Source organism: Acinonyx jubatus, chromosome E4 (genome assembly GCF_027475565.1).
Source record: "Acinonyx jubatus isolate Ajub_Pintada_27869175 chromosome E4, VMU_Ajub_asm_v1.0, whole genome shotgun sequence".
Taxonomy (NCBI): Eukaryota; Metazoa; Chordata; class Mammalia; order Carnivora; family Felidae; genus Acinonyx; species Acinonyx jubatus.
This window is the reverse complement of record NC_069395.1, coordinates 48,594,108-48,620,491: the sequence shown is the minus strand read 5'-3', so window position 1 is coordinate 48,620,491 and position 26,384 is coordinate 48,594,108. Positions and strand designations below refer to the sequence as shown.

The window sequence follows — 26,384 nt, the reverse complement described above, 5'->3', positions numbered from 1 at the left end:
TGAAGTGGGTTTAATATTTTCTTTAATAAAACCAATACTTCAGAGATAGATAGAAATATAGATTATATTTATCCAACTTAAGCAACCAGTCAATAAATGGACAAATTTAGCCTCCAAAGCTAGAAGTGAATCTACAGGGGGATGAAAATGAGAAGGAATTTAGAGGCCTACAGTCTTCTACCTTGAAAGTGTGACTAAGTAGATAAGTGAGTATATTTTCAGTACTTCCCTCTGTGAGGCTGCACAACTATTTCTTTTGCATTCCATCTCTTAGAGGCTGGTTTAGGAGAGAAGGAAGCACAGACGTGTAAGTCCTGGGATGCTGGCACTGCCCTTGGGGAAAGTTCGGATCTTGCATCACTTCTTGGGTATGCGCACATTTCCAGTTCCCACAGAGAAGCTGATCCCTGGCAGAAGGCGGATAGACACAGCCAGACTGAGTCACAACTTGAGAATCAGGGAAATTATTTTTTAAGAGAATAAAGGCCCTTAGTAGGATCAAGTTTCTGTAGCTAAACAGGAAGCAATGAAAAAAATATATTTAAATCTGGATCATTTTGAGGGAATCTGCCTCAACAATTTCAAATGATTCTGCCATGACATAAGTCAGTGTAGATTCATGTGGTTATTACCTTTATTGATTCTCCTTCCCAAACATCAACTGATCATCTTCTGTTGCGTTTTAACTCCACCTGCCAGCTGTGTAAATGCCCTTTAAATATGGTCATAGGATAAACACAGGTCATGTATTAAGTGGATGTTAAAGAACACAATAAATGTCACAAATCCTCTTTTTTGCCCTTTATTTCTGACTGAAAATTTATTTGTTGGAAAAGTCTTACAACAGTAAAATAAATTACTTTTGTTTATCATTTTGTGAGTCCTCTATATTGAGAAGATGGAAAATTAAATAGTGCTGTCCTGAAAAGCTGAGGACATAGTTTTATGACATTTATGCTTCATAAAACTTAATTTAAGTCTATTTAGAAATTCTATAACCTTTCTCTGTTTCCTTAAACTTTTTCTTTCATCTATCTCAGCGGCTGACATAGGTACTTGATTTATCACTTCTCTGCTTGGATTGAAATGTTCTTTCTGAAAAAGATGTGCTCTTTGTTTCCTTGTAATTAACAACCTATATTGCCTTATGCATACCTGAGGCTTAAGATAATATTTTTGGGATGCCTGGGTGGCTCAGTCAGTTAAGTGTCTGACTTCAGCTCAGGTCATGATCTCACGGTTCGGGAGTTCGAGCCCCATGTCAGGCTCTGTGCTGACAGCTCAGAGCCTGGAGCCTACTTCAGATTCTGTGTCTCCCTCTCTCTGCCCCTCCCCAGCTCGTTCTTTCGTTCTCTTTCTTTCTTCCTTCCTTCCTTCCTTCCTTCCTTCCTTCCTTCCTTCCTTCCTTCCTTCCTTCCTTCCTTTCTTCCTTTCATTCTTTCATTCTTTCATTCTCTCTCAAAACTAAATACACACTAAAAAAAGATAACACTTTCTACATTAACTAAATTTATATTTCTGGGAAAAAATTCCTTAACAATTAAGTGTTTCATGTCTCTTTCTTGCCTTCCTCCCATTTTACATTATTCTTATTTCCCTCCTTTAATACTTCCCTCTATCCATATCCTTGAAGAAACAAATAACTAACTGATTCAAGGAAAACAACTATCTGGAGTGTATGTGACTGTTTTCTCTCCCTACTCTGCCCCTTCTCCTCATGGTATATATTTGTGTGATCTTCATGGTTTCAGAGATAATGTTAAATAAGTGCTACCAGTATGAAGTTAGGTACTTTTTTATTTTTAATTCAAAAATTTTTTTAATTTTTTAATTTTTTAAAACATTTTAATTGGCAAATACAGCATGCATCAACAATATCATTATTAAATGGTTCTACCATTATGACCTAATCATCTCCCAAAGTCCATCTTCAAATGCCATCACATTGAGGGTTAGTTAGGATTTTAACATATAAATTTGGAGGGACACAATATAGACACATTTGGTCTATAGCATACACACTCACCATCAATCCATAAATAAAATACACTAAGTATCCATTTCTCATCATTTCTGCTTCTACAATCTTGGAACAAACCAGCGTCATCTTGGCTCTGGATTGGTGGAATTATGAAGTTAGGTACTTTTATTTTAGATCTTTCTCAGGTTTTATTAGTTGATTTAACAAACATTTATTGTGTGCCCACCATTGCCAAGCAGTGGGGTCACTATGGGTCATAAAAACAGGCATGGAGATTATAGCCTTGTGAGTGAAACAGGCATTGATTAATAACCTCACAAGGAAATGTCCAAATACAGCTGCAGTTGTAATAGAGAAATGCATGAGGCTGTGAAGGCCTGTAATGGGTCAGGAGAGGACCCCTTCATGAGGTAACCCTTGAACTGCAATCCAGAAGCATACATAGGAAGGTGATGATGGGAAGAAGATCCTTCCAGAGGGAGCAATGTGAGCAAGAGCCCTGTGGGTGGGAGGGAACATGGCTGGTAGAAAGGGCTGGAAGGATTTAAGTAAGTTTGTCTTTAAGAAGGAAGCTGAAGGAGTGGGGTAGGTACACCAAAGTATGTTAAGGAATTTTGGCTTGTTTTGCATTGCTTTTAGAAAAGTAGGGGGAAGCCATTGAAAGGTTTTTTGTTGTTTGTTTGATTTTTGAGTGAGAGAAGGTGCAAGTAAGCTAGGGGCAGAGAGAAAGGGAGAGAGAGAATCCTACGCAGGGCCCACACTGTGAGGACAGAGCCCAAAGCGGGGCTTGAGCTCACCCAATGGCAAGGCTCGAACTCACAAACCGTGAGATCATGACCTGAACCAAAATCAGATGCTTAACCAACTGAGCCACCAGGCACCCCCACTGAAAGGTTTTAGACAAGATCCCATAAATTTGTATTTTGAGAAGATTATTCTGAGTGCAGTAAGAATAATGGTTTACATGGGGCTGTAGTAGAGGTAGTTAGGTGAGTTTAGGATGCTGTTGTAACCCAGGTGAGAAATATAGTAGTTAATTTAGGGAAATGGCAAGAAGTAGATAGATTAGAGAATACTTATAAGGGAAAGTCAGCAAGACTCATGGATTGCATGTTGAATGGTCAGAGAGGAAGATGAGTGAGGTTTGGGCTTCTACAGCTGAATGGATGTGGTGTCTTTTATTAGGATAAGGAACACTGTAATGAGACCAGATTTTAAAGAAAAGACCATGAGTTAGGTTTTAAACATTTTGAATTTGAGATCGGCACAAAACATCAAATTGAATATATGAGTATGTTGCTCAGTGGAGACAAGGTCTGAACTGGGTGTAAGTTGATGTGGTACCTGTGAATGATGATGTGTGGTGAGAAAATGGAGAGGGGGTGCTAAGGACCCAGCTTTGAAAAACTCCCAACATTTAGACTACAGAAGAATGAACCTCAAAGGAGGCAAAGAAGGTGTGATTAGAGGGGTTGGAGAAAACCAGTGTTTTTATTTTTAATTTTTTAAAAAAGACTTTAATAATGGCTTTAGGAATCATGAATGTTTTTGTTTCTATTTGAAAATGCTTCTTATTTTAAATGACCATTGATTCCAACACTTGTCAGTTAAAAGTAATCTTCATTTGGCCTCTCTAGACATATCTTTGTCTCTTCAACCAGAAGCAGTTATGTCAGGTGTATCTTTGAGTTCTGCTTAGAAGGGAGGTAGTTTTTGCCACAGGAAGTGTTTCATCGGGAAGCAGATGTGCTCCAGTGATAGGAGATGGGAAAGGGATGTTTGTTATTAATTACTTAGCTTTGTATAAACAAAGACTTTGCATTTTTGAAAGATGTCTTCTTCTAGTTAAGAGAAATGACTCCTATTTTTAAAGTTTTTCATGAGTTGATCTAAGGAGGTATGTGCTGTCTTGTTCTAGTAACAGCACTCCAGAACTCTTGGTTAATTGTAGCATATGTCACGTCTTCTATTACACAAGAGCATGTGGGATATATAGGATAGAATTTCCGTATAGAAAGGGTATGTCTTAAGATAGGAAACAGTGGCAGACTGTTTGCAAACTGAGAAAGCTCAAGTTTTGCCTTTTCATCTCTGTTTGCTTCCCTTAGTTGAAGTGAATCTGAAAGGACATTTTAATGAGAAGATGATAGCCTATCTTAAACTTTAAAAAAGAAAGAATTTTAGCATTTAAACTAAATAACAGTAGAATAACTGGACTTAATGTCACACTTACACTCTTGAAGCCTAAAGTTTTCAACTGTGTTCTTGGAAATGCTAATTTGGAAAATGCTAATTTAAGGAGGTTATGGAATCTTGAACTGGGAATTGGGATACATGTGGGTTATTTGCTTGTTTGTTTGTTTTCTGTTAACTCGGTAACTGTGGACAAATCTCTATGCCCTGCCTTTATCTAATTGTTTGAAAGAGTTGGTTAAGTTGATCTGCAATGACTTTTCTAGTTCTCTGTTCTCTAATTCAGATTCTGAGGGTTAATGTTAAGGCTTTTATTTTTGCTGTGGGTAGATTTTATGTATAAGTATATAAATTTTTAATATAAAATTTAAAAAGTTATATGTATTATATGTAAATTTCTACTTTCAGAAGGAGCACAATATACATGCTCATTATAAAATTTCATATATTTCAAAAATTAATAGTATAAAAATGAAAATCTCTGGTAATAACAAAAATAACAGTAGATTTTGTTGTTAAAAAAATAAAAGAAAATAGCAACCAAGGAGGCAAGAATATACATTGAGGAAAAGACAGTCTCTTCAATATATGGTGTTGAGAAAATTGGACATCTATATGCAGAAGAATGAACTGAACCACTTTTTTACATCATACACAAAAATAAATTCAAAATGGGTTAAAGACCTAAATGCAAGGGCTGAAGACATAAAACTCCTAGAAGAAAACCATAGGCAGTTGGGTATCGGCCTTAGCAACATTTTTCTAGATATGTCTTCTCAGGCAAGGGAAACAAAAGCAAAAATCAACTATTGAGACTACACCTAAGTAAAAAGCTTTTGCACAGCAAATAAACCATTAACAAAATGACAAGGCAACCTACTGATTGGGAGAAGATATTTGCAAATGATAATGTATCCAATAAGGGGTTAATATCTAAAATGTATAAAGAATTTACAGAACTCAAACCACAAATAATCTTATTTAAAATGGGCATAGGACCAAACAGACATTTTTCCAAATAAGACATGCATCTGACCAACAGACACATGAAAAGATGCTCAACACCACCAGTCATCAGGGAAATGCAAATCAAAACCACAATGAGATATCACCTTATACCTGTCAGGATGGTTAGACTCAAAAACAGAAGAAATAATGTGTGTTGATAAGGATGTGGAGAAAAAGAAACCCTTGTGTACTGTTGATGGGAATGCAAATTGGGGCAGCCACTGTGAAAGCAGTACGGAGGTTCCTCAAAAAATTAGAAATAGAAATATCATATGATCCAGTAATCCTACTATGAGTATCTACACAAAGAAAATGAAAACACTAATTTGAAAAGATATATGCACCTCTATCTTATTACAGCACTGTTTACAATAGCCAAGATTTGGAAGCAACCCAAGTATTCATGGACAGTTGAATGGAAAAAGAAGTGATACACGTGCGCATATGTGTGTGTCCACACACACACACACACACACACACACACACACACACTGAAATATTAGTCATGAAAAAGAATGAGAAATTGCCACGTGCAACAATATGGATGGACCTAGAGGCTATTACACCAAGTTAAAAAAGCCAGAGAAAGATAAATATCTTCTGATTTCATTTATATGTGGAGTTTAAGAAACAAATGAACAAACAAAAAAAGACAAAAACCAGACTCTCAAATATGGAGAACAAATTAGTGGTTGTCAGAGTGGAGGTGGGTAGGGGGATTCATGAAGTAAAGGAGATTAAGAGTACACTTAACTGTGATAAGCACTGAATAATATATAGAATTGTTGAGTGATTGTACCCCTGAAACTACTATAATACTGTATGTTAATTATACTTTAAAAAAAAAAAAAAAAAAAGCCACTTCCCTGCTGCTATTCTGCTTTCCAGCAGTAAGGTCTCCTGCTGGTTTTTGCCTGCTTTTAACAGTTGACCCTTGAACAATGCAGGGGTTAGGGGCACTGACCCCTGTGCAGTCAAAAATCCACATACAATTTTTGACTGCCCCGAAACATAACTAGTAATAGCTTGCTGTTGACCAGAAGCCTTACTGATAACATATTTTATGTATGCGTTTTATACTGTATTCTTACAATAAAAAATAAGCTAGAGAAAAGAAAATGTTAAGAAAATCATAAGGAAAATACATGAACTGTACTGTACTGTATTTATATAAAAATAAATCCATGTATAAGTGGGCCTTATTGTTGTTTAGTGATCAGTTGTATATGGAAGAGAAGAGAAAATACAGTCAGTTCTGTTATCATGCTTGTTTTCAAAACCAGGATTTGTACCATGTGATTGATATTAAGGAACAATTTGAGTGTTGTGTGAATTTTATGTTTGCTTATGTGGCATTTGTCTGAGAAACTAGCTAAATGCAGAAAACTGTATCCAGTTAAACTGTGTCGAATAGAAGATACTCAGAAAGCATACATTTCAACCAACTAGCAGCTACCTCAGTCCTTCACTGTGTTGTAAGCCTCATCCATCCCCCAGGGTGCCCCAGCTCTCTTTCAGATTTCAGATAATCCTCCTTTCTCTACTTCGAGAAAAGGCAGAAAAAGCAGAGGCTGCACCCTTCTGACCCCCATTCCCACAGGCAAACTTAAAGTTTTTTTTTCAAAGTAACTGCCATATTTATTTTAGCATATAGGTGTTTCTTAACCATTTAACATGTATAAAATGGTCTACAGTTTTTATTAGCTTCTTATCTTTCTTACGTGTCATTGTTACAGTTCCTGAGTGTGGCTCCCCAGCCCCATCTTCCCCATAAGCCCTGTAGTTTTATTGTACAATTTTGTATAGTGTGGTTATTTTTAGGAATGCATGTTACATTATAGCAGAATTGAATGTGATCACAGCATCTCAAGATCAAGAGAAACTCAAAAGAAGTTGGTTCTATCCTTGTGCCTTAGACTTGGTAAAAATCCTCTTAGTAACTTCTCTAACACCTTGTATACTTTTCCCTTCCTTATGTAAGCCTTTCCTGAGCAACTGGCAGTTCCAAGAGGGAAGCAACCGTGTCTGTCCTGTTCTTTTTTGTTCCTATAGTCCTAATACAGTGCCTGATATATGGTAGGTGTGCAATTACAATGTGACATCTTACTCTATGCAAATGTAAGTACTTGCATACTCATTTAGGGACTTCAGATGTTTCTTTTGATTTAGCAACCAGAATGGTTCTTAAAGCTATGCTTTAAATATTACAAATTATTATCGTGAAACTTTTTTTTTTTTTTATCTTATTTTAGGGAGAGGAGAGAGTATGTGAGCAGGAAACAGGGGCAGACAGAGAGTGAATCTTTAAGTTTGTTTATTTATTATGAGAGAGAGCGTGTGCGCGAGTGCACCACACAGGGAGGGGCAGAGAGAGACAGAGACAGACACAGACACAGAGACAGAGAGAATCCCAAGTAGTGTGTGCTGTGAGTATGGAACCCAATATGGGGCTCCAACTCATGAACGGTGAGATCATGACCCAAGCTGAAATCAAGAGTAGGACACTCAACTGACTGAGCCACCCAGGTGCCCCTGTGGAAATTTTATAGTAGTTGATTGAAACTTGAGGTCGCAGAAACATTCCTGTACTGACCCTTCAATCAGCAGCCAATTGTTATAGTAGGATTTATAATGAATGTGGTAGTTCAGTGAGTATCATTGTTTCTAATTTTAAAAGACTATAAATCCTGTGAATATTTTCTTAAAAATTCCTGAATTCATTATATGTATTTTGAGAAAACTCAGAAAATGTGGAGTGGCAAGTTATTGTCTTAAATTCAGATGAAAGATAAAACTTGGAGAAATAAGTAACAAATAATATTAGGCTTTCATAATGATAAAAGATGATTGAAGCATTTTTTGACTCAAACTTTAGCAGTTGTGAGAGAGATGAGTCTTCTTTATTTCTTTAACTGTTCTTCTTTTTTTTTTTTTTAATTTTTTTTTTTAACGTTTATTTATTTTTGAGACAGAGACAGAGCATGAACAGGGGAGGGTCAGAGAGAGAGGGAGACACAGAATCTGAAACAGGCTCCAGGCTCTGAACAGTCAGCACAGAGCCCGATGTGGGGCTTGAACTCACGGACCGTGAGATCATGACCTGAGCCGAAGTCGGCCGCTTAACCGACTGAGCCACCCAGGCGCCCCTCTTTAACTGTTCTTCTTAGAGACTGTCACTTCCTCAGTCTGTTGCTCGTTTGCTTCCTGATTTCTCCTGCATCTTTTTCTGTGTTATTTAATATTTTCCAGTTCCATATTCCTTGAATAGGGAAGTTTATGGTAAGAAGAATTGTGGCACTTCCTTAGAAGGATTAAGTTGATGAGTTTAGGAACTATGATAATTATTTTCACCTTACCTATTTAGTGTATAAAAGAATTTCCTCATTGAACATTGAGTCTCTGAATTTCACGAGGTCGATTACAGAGCTCAAGTTCTACTCCTGTACAACTTTTCTCAAAGTTATAGTCTTAATTTAATTTTCCACTGAAGTGTCTTAATAGGGGCTAATCTTGATCGACTTCCCTCTCCCATAAAACCTGTGGAACTAGATATTTCTTTACATTAGTCGAAAGATACTCTGAAACAGACACCATTACAGTGTTATTAATGAAAATATCTGTATTACAGGCTGAAAGGAAATAGTCGTGAAATTTTAAAAATTTCACTTGCTTTTTCTTTTCAAGCTTATTTATTTATTTTTGAGAGAAGAGAGACAGACAGAGCGAGCAGGGGAGGGGCAGAGAGAGAGGGTGAGAGAGAATCCAAAGCAGCCCCCGCACCGTCAGTGAGGACCCCAATGTGGGGCTTAAACTCACAAACTGTGAGATCATGACCTGAGCCGAAACCAACAGTCGGATGCTTAACCAACTGAGCCACCCAGGTGCCCCAAATTTTACTTGTTTAATATTTTATTTTGATGTAGTTTCAAACCTATAGAAAATTTGCTAGAGTGCAAGAAACTCCCGTATATCCTTTACCTAGATTCAATGATTGTGTACGCTTTGCCTCATTTGTTTTATCATAATGTATCTACTTTTCTATGCATAGTTTTTTTCTTGAATCATTTGAAAGTAAGTTGGAAACATCATGCCCCTCCCCTATGTCCCTAAATACTGTGCGAATTTCCTAAGAATAAGAACATTCTCTTTTGTAATCATAGTAAAGCTATCAAAATCAGGAAATTTAATGTTGATATGATTCTGTTATCTAATCCATAATCCATATTCTACTTTCGTCATTTGTCTCAATAATGTCCTTTATAGCTATTTTTTCCCCAGTTCAGGATCCAGTCCAGATCATGAATTGCTTTTAGTTGTCTTTCTTTAGTCTCCTTTAAATTATAGCAGTTTCATAGCTGTTTTTTTTATTTTCTTAGCCTTGACATTTTTGAAGCAGACTATTTTAACACCCACCTGTGCAGATCTTAATGAATGGCATAACTTGCTTCAGATCCCTTTTTTGGTGTGAGAAACAAAATGTGGCTGAAACTGAAAAGAAAAGTTATTTTGTAGATTTTTAATTTGAATTTATGTGATATTGCTTGTGACTAGGTTAGACTTAGGCCAAGTATTTTTGCAAGAATAATACATGAGTATGTATCCTTCACAGTTCAACATTTCAGGAGGCACATAATGTTAGTTCCAGTATTTGTATGTATGTATGCATTCATTCATTCATTCATTCATTCATTCATACATTCATCCATTCATTCATTCTCTTTGGCATGTTTACTTCTTTCCTTAAGCCTCAAATACACAGAAAATGATTTCAGAATTGCTAACTCATAACACTGACTAAGCATACCTACTAACTGGAGTTTGATATTGCTTACAATTTTTTAAGGTAAAATTTAATTATGGAAAAGTGCATAAATCTTAAGTGAACACTTGGGTGAGTTTTGATAAAAACATAAACCCACACTCCTATCTTTGTGACAGAAGGCTTCTTGGTGCCCCTTTCCTGTTAATAGTGTCCTTCATCATTGACAACTACTTTTCTGGCTTTTTTTTCCATTATAGATTAGTTTATCCTGTTTTAGAACTCTATAGAAATGGAGTTATACAGTACGTACCCTTTTGTGTCCATTTCCTTTTGTTGGCATAGTATCTGGGATATTCGTCTACATTTTTTTTTTTTTTAATTAATAGTTCATTCTTTTTCTGGTTGAGTAGTATATCATTGTATGAAAATACCACAATTTGTTTATTCATTCTACTGTGATGGGCATTTCCAGTCTGTGGCTGTTTTAAATAAAGCTGCTGTGAACATTCAGGTACAAGTGTGTATATTTTCATTTCTCTTGAGTAAATGCCTATGAGTGTAACCACTGGGTCATAGGGTAGATGTATGTGTATCTTTATAAAGAAAATTTCAAATTTGTCTCCTAGTAATTGTACCATTTTATGTTCCCATCCCCAATTATGAGATTTCTGGTTGCTCCACATCCTCACCAACACCTGTGTTATTAGCCCTTTAAATGTTAGCCATTCTTTGGATGTGAGTGATGTCTCATTATAGCTTTAATTCATATTTCTCTAACTACTGATGAGATTGAGTAGTTTTTTATATGCCTATTGACCATTCATGCAACTTTCTTCTTTCTTTTTTTCTTTTTCCACACAGCTTTCTTTGTGAAGGGTTTGTCCAACTGTTTTGGCCTATTTTTAAATATTAGGTTTCTGTTTTACTCATTAGTTGTAGTTCTTTATATATTGTGGTACAAATAGTGAGGTATTTGTATGGTGAATATTTTCTCCCATTTTTTGACTTGCTTATTGATTTTCTTAATATATCTTCTACTGAACATAAGCTTTTGATTTTCATGGACTTATATTTATTAATATTTTCCTATTATGGTTAATGCTTTTTGTGTTCTAAAAAATCTTTACAATCAATTTGCAAATATATTCTCCTATGGTTTATTTTATAAGCTTTTTTGTGTTCTAAAAAATCTTTACAATCAATTTGCAAATATATTCTATGGTTTATTTTATAAGCTTTATAGTTTTATATTTTGCATTTAGGTTTATTTTCATTGCAGATTAATTTTTGTAGAAAGTGTGATATGCCATAAATAGAGATTACAGTTTAATGTTTATTGTGTTTCTCTATGCAAAGTCAGATTTCTGTTTTTTGTTTTTGTTTTTAAACAGGGGAAGATGTTATGATTGTAAGACACTTTGATTTGTTATGCTTTTGGGAAAGCCAAGTACTTCATCATTTCTTTAATATAGAAATGTGTAAGTTTAGAGACTGCATAAACAAAAATGAGATTATTGCCTTATGATAATGGAAATAACTAGAACATTTAAATATATACACACACACACATATATATGTGTATATATATATATATAAAGTTTATTTATTTGAGAGAGACAGAGATGGTGTGAGTGGGGGAGAGGCAGAGAGATAGGGAGAGAGTGTATCCCAAGGAGGCTCCATCTACACTGTCAGTGCAGAGCTTGATGCGGGGCTCTATCCCATGAAACCATGAGATCATGACCTGAGCTAAAACCAAGAGTCAGGTGCTCAACCGACTGAACCACCCAAGCACCCCTAGAACATTTTAAGATGTTTAAAAGAATAGATAGCATACAAGGCACCTGGGTGGCTCAGTCGGTTAAGCGTCTGGCTCTTGGCTTTGGCGCAGGTCATAATCTCATGGTTTGTGAGTTCGAGCCCCACATTGGGCTCCAAGCTGAGAGTATAGAGCCTGTTTGGGATTCTCTCTCTCCCCCTCCCCTCCACTCATGCTCACTCTCTCTCTCAAAATAAATAAACTTAAAAAAAAAAAAAGAATAGATATGGTACTAAATTAACTATTTCTACAGCAATGAGACTTCGTGTGAGAACTGTTCTTCATTGTACATGTTCTGCAACTACATGAATAATTTTTTTAGTTTTCCAGATGAGATTATTTTTTTCTACAACTTGCAAAGTGATTTGATTGCCATGTTATAAATCTTTTATTGGTGGTCTAAAGTCTGTCAGGTTTTCCATTTGAAACCCCTATTTTCAGGAGCAGACATTTGAAAAAAAAAATTAACCAGCCAGAAACTTGGCATTCATGATCTTGGTTCACTATAAGGTACTTGCTTTAACAAAATTTTAAATAGTCAGCTTTTTTTTTTTAAAGTTGTAAGCAGCACAGAGAAGAGTAAAGGAATTTCTTTGTTTAAACAGGGAATATTTTTCCAGACAACTTATCCCAATTAAATTTACAAAGCAAACTTTCCCCTTCTAGAAATCATCTAAGTATGTATGTTCCTATGTTCTATTTCCCACAAGAGACTACCTCAAGACTTTGCTTTTACTTTGCTATACTTCATAGCAAATATCCTTGATCCCTGTTCTCTTTTCTGTTCATTTATGCTTTTAAAATTCTCCCTAGTATATTTATATTTAAAATGGCTTTAAATTTTGGCATTCTTTTTTTCATTTTTCCTCCTTGTAGTGCCTCCTTGAACAAAACAGTATATGCCTCTACCTATTGGTTGAAAATCAATATTAATTTTGAGAGAAGATGTGGTATAAATAGCAGTGATTTTCTTGAAATTAAATTTCTGAAATACAGACTTTAAAAACTCTTCTGAAGAGTTGCCACTTAAAGGGCAGGCTTTGAGGCAAGTTTTCTTCCTTCTTCCGTACAGTGTGGATGTCAGCTTGAGTACTTTCACAATCTGTTTTTAACCCACTGTCATTTGCATGGTGAACACTTAACTGCTATTGGTCCAGAAAGGTGTTTGTGGGTTTTTTGTTGCTCTTATTTCACTTCTTATTTTCTTTAAAATCATTTCCTGAAAACTTAGTACAGAAATGTGACCTACTGCAGCAAGCAAGATGATCTTCTGGAAATCTTTACTTTTGCTTCACTCTGAGGATAATTTGCTTCAGGCAAGAGATTTTTGGGTGCTGCTGAAATTTCGGAGATCTGGGAAAATGGGGTAATAACATGACACCAGCTCTTAAGCAGCAACATCTGCTGTGGTTCAAAGCCACACAAAGAAAGCTGCTTAAGCAGTTGAATATTTTGGACTGCACGGACAAGTGTGGTTCAACTGCAAAGACTGCAGAGTGGAGGAAACTTAAAGTTTAGAGAAGTTGTTTAAAAATGGAGTCGTGGAAGATGAGCATCTTTAAGAGACAAACGTCACCTTGTCCTCCAAGCTATCGAAGATCTTTGTCAGAACCTGCTTATGCAAATTCAGAGATAGGAACAAGCTTAAAGAATTATCCTTGGCGTGGTCCAGTGAAAAGCAAGAGGAAGAAAAATGAACATGCTGTTTCCAACCTAGGAAAGCCACTGGGTGCTTATCGGTGGCAAACACATCCCAGCTTTAGGTGGAAAGGGGGCAAAAGGGAGAGATGGCAGACTAATAAAGGAGACTTGGATGAACCACAACAAAAGGTCGTGCCAAAGATGGTTGGTAATAATGCTTCTTCCTCTGCTAATGAGGTCCTTGGAACATCAACAGAGAAGCTGAACCTGGTCAACACCCGGTCACTTCGGGTTCCATTCACCAGATCTATTTCCGAGCCAGAACCCCGCTGCAGTATCAGATTTGGTAGACCGTGGCCGACTTCAGTGAGGTCAGAGGAGTCTGAGCAGCAGGGATATTTCATCCGTGGCATTTTTTCTACTCTTTCCAATGGCTTCTCCAGGATGCTGAGTTTAAGAGGAGAATCAACCAATGAGCCAGTAAGAGAAGGTATATTGTGATGAATAAGGGTTGAAAAGGAAGGGATGGCTCAATTTTAATTACTATTGAAATTTTAATTACTTGTGTTTTATAATAAGATAAGCCATTCTATTTGCTTATTATGAAGCAAATTTAATATAATTTTTAAAAGTGATAAAACACTACTACAGAAATCCTCTTTCAATGAATGATGGTAAATAAAAGTAAAAAATGGATTTGGTTAAATTAAGGAATTTTTTATGTTATACTCTTAAACTCCGCTATGGAGCCTGTATAAAAGGTTTTTGTTTTGTTTGGGGGTTTTTTTGGTAACCCCTTTTTTAAATCTCCATTGATCTACTTTTGCAAGTTAAATGCAATTTAGAGGAGAAATAATCAAATAATTTCCTCATGAGAAAGTTGAGAATTAAACAGAATTTCTATTATTATCCCTTCATAAAAACTGACAGATATTAGAACTATTTAGAGCAGAACTGTATTGACAGCTTTTATTAGGTTGGAATTATGATTTGCTTATGTCATGAAAATACACAATTTGAATATGGAAGCAAGAGATGCAGATCTTCAACTTGTTCAGATGACAGTGGAGAAGTTTGTGTTTGATTCATTTCATACAAAAGAATCATCAGTTTTTTGTTTTTTTTTTTTTTAATCTCATTTAGGACTTGTTTAAATTTAAAAATGTTTTCTATTGATGGTAGCATTGTTAAATTCAAAAAAAAGAACTCCAAGTTTTATCTGATTGCCTTGGAAATGATTGACCTTATCTGCTGAACTATTTTAGTTGTGTGTCATGACCCATATTTGTTTGTTTGTTGTTTTTGGAAACCTCAGCACTGACTCTGATAGTATCTCCATCCAGTTGAGGCCATTTTTGGACAAGCTCTTACTATTAGAAAACTTTAGCTTATCTTTCCTATAAGGTTGACCATATTGTGAAAATTTAAACTCTTTAGGAAATTATGGGAATTGTTGAGGAATTTTGTTGTTGGAGTACAGTCTAATTTCTTTTTTAAAATGAAGATGAAGAATGCAAAAGGGTGCCATATCAGTGAAAAATTAAGTAATTTTCCAAATATAGGTGTGACAATAATTCATTATTCCTCCTAAACCTTGTCCTCCCTAGATTTTCTTTTGCTTAGTGAGTTTTAATGATACTGTTAAGTTTATCTGTTTGCTTCTTACCCTTGGTTTATGAATAATTACCAAGAGTAAAATCTTGTTGCTGTACCTGTATTAACATTCCATTAAAATTTTTGAAGGACTAGGTTGTTGGGTTTCCTTGGACGCCAGTACGTGTGTTTCCTTGTTAGGTGATGACAGGATGATGTAAAGGCGTGTCAAAGCGAATTAAGAGTTTGTAATAAATTCTTAGAATAGGTGCTTCTCAAGGGTTAATATGTGTGCAGTTGATAAAAGAAGGCTAGAGGATTTTGAGGGCTTGGGGTTTTTTTTTTGTTTTTTTTTTGTTTTTTTTATTTTTTGTTTGTTTGTTTTTTGTCTTCATAAAGATTTTGGGCTTTTGTAGTTAACTTTTGGTTTCTAGTAAATTTGCCAAGCTGTCGACTGCCTGCTGTGTGTCATGTGCTCAAAGACTGTCCCTACTTTTTATACATTTATGGTTTACTTAAGGAGATACAAAGTATTCCGTATTTATTATATTCCTAATATATTTCCTAATACTCTTTATCACTTATAATCACAGAATAATTATGCATAAACAGAGTTTAAGGTGCTGTTAATAAGGGATTTCAAGTCAAATAATTAAAGAACCCTACACAGTATTCTCTCCAGTCAGATAGATCAGCAATTTTTATTAAACAGTTAACTGTGATGTCCCCTACATGCTTTACCAGTGAAGATTCAAGCTCTTAAACCTGAAATGTGCTATTTAAATACAAAGATTGTTGCCAGTTCTTGTCTAGAGATCTCTTTTTCTCTGTGGCCCGTAGCTTCTACCCAGCGTAGAGTCTATGTCAGTGGTTTTCTAACTTTCTGTAATCGTGAACCTTCCAGCCTTGCTTATTCCCCACAAGAGAGAGTATGATTGGCCCAAGAGACCTGAATTCTACTTCCATCTATGCCAGTTATCTTCTGTGAAATTTATTCACTGAATCTCTTTTTACACTTTTGTGGAATGGTAATTCCTTCCTCACAAGTGATAAAATTTGAAAATGCTATGTATATTATTTATTCACAGATGGCATATAAATGAAAATTGTTCTGATCAGAGCTGCTATTGTGGTATCGTAGCAAGGTATGGAATATTAAACCATAGATATCTTTTTTTTTAAATTTTTTTTTCAACGTTTATTTATTTTTGGGACAGAGAGAGACAGAGCATGAACGGGGGAGGGGCAGAGAGAGAGGGAGACACAGAATCGGAAACAGGCTCCAGGCTCTGAGCCATCAGCCCAGAGCCTGACGCGGGGCTCGAATTCCCGGACCGCGAGATCGTGACCTGGCTGAAGTTGGACGCTTAACCGACTGCGCCACCCAGGCGCCCCACCATAGATATCTTTAAGACTGTGTTAAGGAAATAAATATATTTCTTAATTTGAAACTCACTAGTGTTTGTTACTTTTCTTATTCAATATGAACTGTAAGAGGTGAGAGGCATTAAGTAATGTAGTGTGTATTTAAAGCATTTAAAGCATTTGGCACATAGCATTTGTTCAATATATATTAGATCTTGTTTCTGTTAAGAAAGTGAAATTACATGGATATAGTTTTTTAAAAAAATAGGGAGGAGAGGGGCACCTGGGTGGCTCAGTCAGATGAGTGTCTGACTTTGGCTCAGGTCGTGATCTCACGGTTCATGGGTTTGAGCCCCGCATTGAGCTCTGTGCTGACAGCTCAAAGCCTGGAGCCCGCTTCAGATTCTGTGTCTCCCTCTCTCTCTCTGCCCTTCCCCTCAACTCTCTCTCTCTCTCTCTCTCTCTTTCTCTCAAAAATAAATAAACATTTTAAAAAGTTAAAAAAAAAATAGGGAGAGAAGGAGGATACCTGATTGTTGAGTGTTGTAATTGACAAATGTAAGTAAATTGCAATGTTCGTCTTTAAAAAAAATTTTTTTACATTTATTTATTTTTTGAGAGAGCACAAGTGGGGGATGGGCAGAGAGAGAAGGAGACACAGAATCCGAAGCAGGCTCCAGGCTCCGAGCTGTCAGCACAGAGCCCAACTCTGGGCTCGAAGTCCCAAACTGGGAGATCATGACCTGAGCCGAAGTCGGACCCTCAACCAACTGAGCCACCCAGGCGCCCCTGCAATGTTCTAGTCTTAAACCCTGTGCACCTGAACTTGTTCTGAGCATAAACAAGGAATAATTTCTTGTGCCATAGCTGACTGTAATTACCCTCATGCTTAAAGCAGTGAAATATGTCATTCTCAGGGTCTCTAACCAATTTAGGAGGGAGAAGCTGAAAGGCTTCAGTGATATTCCATGCTCAACCCTCCAGTTGTGCAATAAATATTCTTTTGTCTGATGTAGGTCAGATAATATGTAGGTCAAATGATACAATGTAAAAATGTAACTTGTACTTTTTATGTCTAATTGTAATTTCAACTGCTTTGGGCTCATGTCTAAGAATGGAGTTTCCATGTTTGCAGTAGTGGAAGTAAATTGAAACACTCAATAAGAGAGGAATAACCACAAACCCATTATAGCATATCAAATCAGCAGACAGCAGACTATCATAGGGCCTACATAGTTGCTACTTACTAGCTGTGTGAAACTTAGAAAAAACTATATTATTGTAAATGTGCATGGGATGTAAATTCTAAGTTACTGGGAGGCAATTTCATTCCTAAATTCTTTTTCTTCCTCTGTCAGTAGGTAGAGATAGGAATGAAAGCTTTAAAAAAAAAAGGTAGGAAAGGAAATTAAATTTACCCAATGTAGTTTTTCTTTCTGGTTATAGTTTATGTCTTGTTAAACTGACATTATTTATGATGTTACAGTAATAAGACTATCCTCTCTCCAGTGTTATATTTTTAAAGACCTCCTAACTTGGGAATTAGAAGACTTTATTTTTTTTCTGGATAATTTTCTTTTAATATGCTCATTCAATTTTTAAAAAGTTTTTCATAAGCCTACTGGGAAGGACCTTATACACTAACTCAACAAAGGTTTATGGAGTTCCTGAGACACTGTTCTTAGTGCTTAGAATATAGGGCACATTATTTTATCAAGTAACTAACAGCTTCCTCACTTATTCTAGGGAATCATTAACCAAATTAGAAAAACTAAAAATACTGTAATTTCATAAGATATACATCTAATAAATAGTGGTGAGGATTAGTTAGTATAAGAATTTATACAGTGTTTCAGATATTCTCTACAATTGAACCTTTTATTTACTTATGAATTAAAAGAGATGTCTGTGCAAAATACAGAGAAATATGTTCCCTTTCTGACATCTCTCCTAAGGATTGCTGCATTTCAGCAATTTTGTGTAACACCTACCCACATATAGTATTAGTTATTAATATTTGCTATTAATTAGCTATTTTAGCTATATATTTTTTCAGTATTAATATTTGCATATTAATATATACCAAATTATTCCTTTCTGCATGATTTCAGCATATGTTTAAAATCTTCTGAGTGTCTCTATTTCTGTTTAAAAATATTTTCCTGGGGCACCTGGCTGGCTTGGTTGGGTGTCCGACTTCAGCTCAAATCATGATCTCGCGGTCCATGGGTTGGAGCCCCACATTGGGCTTTGTGCTGACAGCTCAGAGCCTGGAACCTGCTTAGGTTTCTGTGTCTCCCTCTCTGTGTGCCCCCCCCCCCCCAACCTTCTCTCTCTCTCTCTCTCAAAAAAAAAAAAAAACATTTAAAAATTTTTCCTAGAATTTCTCTTATTTCACAGATTTTTCTATTTCTATAGTCAATAAAGGTTTTTTACCCTACAAAATGAAATAAACTTTTCTCTAATTATAAAAGTAAAAAAAAGCTGTATAAAATTTTTTTCAGACAAAAATATAAGGAAGACCTTTAAAACGGGTCATAATCCCTAAGGATTTTAATTTTAATCAAGCAATGAAAATTAAAATTTTTTTTCAGGTACCAAACAGGTAGCTATGTAATAGGCTGCTTAGTCCTTATGTTGGAGTTAGATCTGGGGTTAAATTCTGGCTGTCTTTTTAGTTGCAAAGTAGACATAACGTCTCCAGTTCTATTTTCTTTATAAGAAAGAACTGTCCCCAATGGACAAATGTATGTTGTACATACGTACATATATACACACACATCTTCTTTATGTGTATGTCCCTCCACACAATGGAATAAAGAAGAATGAAGCCATAAAGCCATGAAGAAGAATGAAATCTTGCCATGTGCAACAACATGGATGGAGCTAGAGAGTTGAATGCTAAGCAAAATAATTCAGACAGAGAGACAAATACCATATGATTTCACTCATAATGTGGAATTTAAGAAACACACACAAACAAGCAAAGGAAAAAATAAAGGAGAGAGAGACAAACCAAGAAATATACTCTTAACTGTAGAGAACAAATTGACGGTTACTAGAGGGGAGGTGGAGTGGGGGAGATGAATGAAATAGGTGATGGGGATTAAAAAGTACACTTATGATGGCCTCTGAGTAATTCTAGAATTGTTGAATCACTAAACAATATAGTGAATACTTATATAGCACTGTATTTTTATTGGCATAAAAATTAAAAACTTAATTAAAAAATGAAACTAGAGCTGTAATATAGATGCTGTGGAGTTGTAACAAGGATTAAATGAGATAGTATGTGTCAAGTGCTTTGTCTACCTTGTAGTCACTTTAAAATAAAAATCATCTGTTCATGAGGACACATCCTGGAGTCTCCTTGGAGTAGACTTAAGAATGCTTTGGGGCGCCTGGGTGGCGCAGTCGGTTAAGCGTCCGACTTCAGCCAGGTCACGATCTCGCGGTCCGTGAGTTTGAGCCCCGCGTCAGGCTCTGGGCTGATGGCTCAGAGCCTGGAGCCTGTTTCCGATTCTGTGTCTCCCTCTCTCTCTGCCCCTCCCCCGTTCATGCTCTGTCTCTCTCTGTCCCAAAAATAAATAAACGTTGAAAAAAAAGAAAAAAGAATGCTTCAATCCTCATTTTACATTTATAAAACATTTCTTAAGATAACCAGTTTTGTCTAAGTGATATTTTCTAAATGTGTTCTCAAATTCTGTGAGTGCTTTATTTTAGCTTTGTATTTACTAACTGCTTAGTAGAAGAACCTTTAGTTAGTAGAAGAACCTTTGCAATTTTTTTTTTTAACGTTTATTTATTTTTGAGACAGAGAGCATGAACAGGGGAGGGGCAGAGAGAGGGGGAGACACAGAATCTGAAACAGGCTCCAGGCTCTGCGCTGTCAGCACAGAGCCCGACGTGAGGCTCGAACTCACGGACCACGAGATCATGACCTGAGCCAAAGTTGGACGCTTAACCGACTGAGTCACCCAGGCGCCCCTGCAATTTTTTTTACGATATGTAGACCTCCCAACTAAGAGCAGTGTTGTGTGTATGTGACTTCCATTTGTTCATGACTTCTTTAATTTTTCCATTGGGACTTTGCAAATGTTTTTAATAAAAGAAAAAATTAACCTTCACACATTTTATTATACTTGTGATTGAGCTCTGTTTTTATTGCATATTTTACAGTTAATTTTAAAGATGATAAAAAGTATGTTGATTTTTGTACTGAGCTCTAGTTTATTACTGATTGTTCATCTGATATTTAAAATCGGCATCCCTTATTTTACTAGCAGAATATTTTAGGGGAAAGATGATTAGTCTTGGGAGACATGAAGACCTGTTTCCAAACTCTTTATATGTCATCTATTTGCATGTAATTCTTGGTATGTTATGTTTGACCTCTCTGAGGTTATCTTCCTCATATTTAAAATAGGGCTAATACCTGTATTGAAAGAGTATTACAAAACAACATAAGGTAGTTGTTAAGAATCGGAAGTTTTCTTCAGGTATACCTGGGAATAAACCTGTCTTTAAGAGAATGATTAACACCAACTTTAGGATTTACCTTTGCTGGGGAGAACGAAGGGGATAGGGAGGGAAGTGTTGCATGGGTCGATGGAAGTTACTGGCATTGTTTTCATTAGGGATCAAATTATGGTTTCACCGATATTTATGGTAATACCACAAATAAGTAGATGAACGGATGAGTTAGGTAACTTTAAAACCAGGTCATGCGTGATCCATTTATAACAATCGGTCAGAATGAAGAATGACCATTAAAATGATTAAAAATATTTTCAAATTCTGACTCTACCACTCATTAGTAATGGGACCTTGGGCAGATTACTTTATGTCTCTGAGCCTCAGCTTACTCATTTGTAAGATGAAGTAATACCTGCTTAGTAGGTTGTTGTGACGATTAGATGAAATGGGCTGTGTAAAGTCCATAGCACAGTGCTTGTCAAGTAGTGAGAGCTCAGTAGAAGTTATTGCCCAGGGATGCACTGAGGCCAGCTTGCAGAAGCCCGTCGATTGTTGTGTATTTATTCCCAGTGGCCCAGTAGTGACACTGCATTGATACCTTCAAATTAACCACCATGGCGGGGCTGTTAGCACCTCGGAAATGTTGCAGATCAAACGGTGGTAATGGGGGTTTGTGGTAGTGTTTCAGAGGTGGTAGCTGTTAAATTTAACATACCATTGGTAACACCTATTATTATTTAAATCTTTGGAGTTAATAACCAGTATTATACAAAATAGGATTTTTGACTTTAGTTTTAAATATGCTGCTTCTCACATTAAGAAATTTTATATTTGGGGCGCCTGGGTGGCTCAGTCGGTTAGGCATCCGGCTTCAGCTCAGGTCATGATCTCGCGGTTCATGAGTTCAAGCCCCGCGTCGGGCTCTGTGCTGACAGCTCAGAGCCTGGAGCCTGTTTCAGATTCTGTGTCTCCCTCTCTCTGACCCTCCCCTGTTCATGCTGTGTCTCTCCCTGTCTCAAAAATAAATAAACGTTAAAAAAAAAAAAGAAATTTTATATTTAATATTTTAGAGTATTAAAGTTGAATACTGAGTTGTATTAAATTGGCATCTGTTGAGATGTATTTTTTTTTATCATTCATATTCCTATTATTTTGCTAGCATTGAAGTGTCTGGAATAACCTATGTATGGTACACAATTATTTTAAGGTGTTTTTTGCTGAGGTATGCTAGCACTTTTTATCTAGATCACTTTTGTTTTGTTTTGATAAGTCATCTGTAACTATGCTCCTACCTCTGAGATTATGCAGTAATTTTTTGGGGTCCTATTATCACGTGATTTTGAGATCAAAACTGTGTATGTTTTTAGCCCATTGAATAAAATGTAATCCTCTTCTAAATTTTAGAATATAAGTAACACTTCAGAAATAATCTGTAGTGAATTCATTCATGGTGCCTTTATTATTTAGCAGTTTTACTTTAAAATGACTTAAAATTTTACGTTCACTATTATTGACAACTTTTTCTGCTTGTTTCATTTACTGTGTTATGTTTTTAAAATTATTTTCACCTGGATTTTTAGTTCATTAGTATGTGCTAAGTTACCTCCAATGCTAACAAAATTTGTAATTATTTTTGCCTCAGATTTAAGTAAATCCAATTAACATAAAATTCAAGCTAATTATTAGGTACAATCACACACAAAAAAGAAAAAAACAAACTAACTTGAATATTTTAGTTTACTTCCCTCATTGAATTTGTATCAAAGTCTCCAGTGAAGCTATTCTTAAAAGTAAAATTTTCTTGTCCTTTTTGTCTCATGTTTAAATGATCAGATTTCACTCTTTCCATGTGGTTTTGCAATTTCTGAGCAATCTGACAAATAAAATGAAAAAAATATGTGCTTTATGTGGGAAGACTCTCCTTAACAAATAACTGGCTGGTTTGACTTCTCAGCTAAAACAAAGTTATTTAACTTATATTCACCAAGTCAGTAAACTGAGAAATAAATGTATAAGAGAGAGCCAGTATCCTAAGTAATAAAATTTCTTAGCCTATTTATTTATTTCCCTATAAATAAATGGAAATATTCTAGTCCATTCCTAAAAAAGATTACTTAGCTGCTGTCTCACCTTCTGGCTACCAGTATCTTTTTTCTTGCTAAATTTCTAGAAATTTGAGTGGGAGAGCCTTTCATTACCAAATCCTGAGATAATCAGAAGACATTCTTCATTGAGGTATTAGGTGCAAAGGATTCAACCCAGTGTGGTCAGTGGTAGGTAATGATGACATCAACCATAGAGTAGTTTTTCTAGACTATGCCTAATAATCTGAGTGCAGAGCCACCCCTAACCTAGGATGGAATTTATTTCTTCAAAGGTATGTAATCTGGTGGTCTGCTTAGGGGCCTGATGCCACAAGCTTGTACCTGTCTCTCAGCTTTAGAATTTGTTATTAATCCCAGTTACCAAAATCAGAGATTCTGATGTTAGAGCCTGGGCTAAAAACCAGTAGAATTCTCAACCACTCTAAAACTTGCCTAGTTATCCAACTAATATTTTTTTAAATGTTTATTTTTGCGAGAGAGAGAGCAAGTGCGAGCGGGTGCGAGCAGGGGGAGGGGCATAGAGAGAGAGGGAGACACAGAATCCGAAGCAGGCTCCAGGCTCTGAGCTGTCAGCACAGAGCCCGACAAGGGGCTCGAACTCACGACCCGTGAGATCATGACCTGAGCCAAAGTCAGACACTTACCGACTGACTGAGCCACCCAGACTCTCCTCAACTAATCTTTTTTGATATATGTTCCAACTGGGTCATTTTTTTTACTTCTCAAACTTATAAAAATTAATAATCCCTTGTTTTTCAGTTGGTCATGGTTTTCTAGTGAAGTCTTAAGAAGGCAAGCAAACAACAATAATAACAAAACAAAAAGGATTTGTTTTTAAATATTGTGATTAATAAGTTATTTAACTGGCTGAAACTTTATGGTGTGATTTACACTAAACACTAGCTGTCTCTGGCATTTTATCTTGGAGCAAAAATGTCTTAATGTAACTGGATCTGGATCTTCAGTATTGAAGATCCCCCTTCATCACCAGCAACCAAGGATGATACAGAATGAACATAGCCCATTATCCATGTTTTGGTAGTTTACAACATGGAGAAGAGGCAGATATGTGAACAGATAAATAATACAAATAATCCCTGACAACATGTCATTTGAAATAGGTTTGGGTTAATAGAAGTCTCCCAAGTTAAGGAATTAGGGGGTAATTTAGACCCAGGGAACAATGTGAGTGTCAAAAGTACATCCAGCGAATGGTGAGAAGTTCACAAAGTGAACTGTGTAGAGGGTGGAAATATGAGTACATGTGACTCCAAAGGAAAATGAGTTAGTGTTTGAAGAATTCTGTGCTGAGTACCAAGCTCACGATTTTGGATTTCAAACGTAACAGAGATTTTAAAGTAGGGATATAAGTTTGATTTTTTTAGGAAGACAGTTTAACGATAGCATGGATGATGGGCTGATGATGGAGAGATACAATCAAATTGTGCCAGAGTTTAAGTAAGATGTGATAAAAGCCTGAATTAAAAATAAGTGTCAATAATAAATGAGGGTATAAGAGACTCTTAAATACAAGGAACAAACTGAAAGTTGATGGGGGGGGCCAAGAGAGAGGGGAAAATGGGTGATGGGCATTGAGGAGGGCACTTGTTGGGATGAACACTGGGTGTCGTACATAAGTGATGAATCATGGGAATCTACTCCTGAAGCCAAGAGCACACTGTTTACACTGTATGTTAGCTAACTTAACAATAAATTATATTTAAAAAACAAAAAATAATAAATGAGGGTAGAGGTTCCAGTGAAAAGACCTTTCTGAGGTAGATTGTGACAGAATCTCTAGAGTAAGGCAGAAGGCAAATAAGGGTTCAAGGTTTATAGATTTGGAAAATGGTGGTACCTTTAACTGAATTTGAGAATAAAGAAGTGGAACATTTCAAAGGGGAAGACAGTGAACATGTGTTTAGTAATTTCTATATGCTTGGTTTTCAACCTCTGAGTACTTTATATGCATTTATCTGGTTTAATCCTCTGAAAAATCCTGTGAGGTAGTTGGAGTTATTTTTCTTTTAAAAGTAAGGAATTAGAGAATCAGAAGGGTTTGGGTACTTCTCTAAGACTGCCCAGCTGTCTAGGTTTCTGTAGCTCCTAGGTTTCTGTAACTTCAAGCCCTTGTTCTTACCTCTCCATTTCATGGCCCTCTTTTGAGCATATGATGTTTGAGAGGTCTTCAAGAGCCTGGGAGCATCTGTCCGGTGAGCACTGAGGAATAATGGGGCAGCAGTTCAAGAGTAGAGATCAGTTTTCATATGAAGATAGACATTTGGGAATCATGAGCACATGGACACTGAAGCCACAGGAATGGATGAAATCATTCAGGTGGGAGTTGTAGTGTGGGGGTAGTGAAATTGTCAAGGTTAGCACCCTGATCTTGGCACATCTGGCCATCTTATTCCAGGCGAACCAGAATCTATTAGCAAAGCCACTCAACTTTTATGATTATAGATTAGGAGCTTACCCATTGTGGTGGCAGGCTTATTCTTCCTTCTTTTATACACACACACCCCTACCTTATTTATTTTTATTTAAAGCTTTACTCAGATATAATTTACATACCATACAATTTACTCAAAGTATATGACTCAACTGAACTTTTGAATGGTAGCAACATATACCTGCCATAAAATTTACCATTTTAATCTTTTTAAGTGTAGTTTCAGTAGAATAAGTATATTCACATTGCTGTACAACCATCGTCACCATCCATCTGGGAGTATTTCATCTTCCCAACCTGAAACTCTGTATCCATTGAACAGTAACTCCCCTCTCATCTCTCTCCCCAGCCCCTTGTAACCATTACTTTCTGTCTCTGTGAATTTGACTATTCTAGGTGTCTCACTCATGTGGAATCACAATATTGTCCCTTTTGCACAATTTAGTTGTTTTTAGTATATTCAAAGTGTTGTGCAACCATACCGCAATAAATCTTACAACAACAAAAAGAAACTGTACTTATTAGCAGTGCTTCCCCATTGCCCACTCCCCTGCCACAGCCATAGGTAACCACTAATGTGCTTTCTGTCTCTATAGACGTGCCTAAAGATTTCATATAAGGGAATCTTATTATGTGCGGCCTTTTGTGTATGGCCTCTTAATTAGCATAATTCTTTCAAGGTTAATCTATGTTGTAGCAACTGTCAGTACTTCATTTCCTTTTATAGCCAAATGTTATTCCATGGTATGGATATACCACATTTTGTTGATATATTCATCAGTTGGTAGACATTGGCTTGTTACACTTTTTGGCTATTATACTGCTATGAATGCTCACAAACAGGTCTTTACACGGGTCTGTGTTTCACTTGGGTATTTACCCTTCTATTTTGTAAAGGACCTATACTACGTCTAAAATAAGGATGTGGTGTTTTGAGACTTTAAGTCACATTCGGTTTTCCACTTGTTATCTAAACATGTTATAGTCTT

The 26,384-nt window shown here is 36.2% G+C and overlaps 1 protein-coding gene across 11 annotated transcripts in view; it reads left to right on the top strand.

Moving 5' to 3' along the window:
- The window catches only part of RASAL2 (RAS protein activator like 2), a 353,917-nt gene that overhangs the window by 107,129 nt on the left and 220,404 nt on the right, over window positions 1-26,384 (top strand). For 4 of the 11 annotated variants that reach the window (XM_027074299.2, XM_053209013.1, XM_053209012.1 and 1 more), the window contains exon 1: window positions 11,199-13,894. The exons of 3 other annotated variants lie outside the window; for them this stretch is intronic. In XM_027074299.2, the coding sequence (XP_026930100.1) occupies window positions 13,297-13,894 (598 nt within the window). In that variant the 5' untranslated portion in view covers window positions 11,199-13,296. Of the gene's footprint in view, window positions 1-11,197; window positions 13,895-26,384 lie in introns of those variants that run through there. 4 more of the 11 variants (XM_053209015.1, XM_053209011.1, XM_053209014.1 and 1 more) reach the window with 2 other exon arrangements.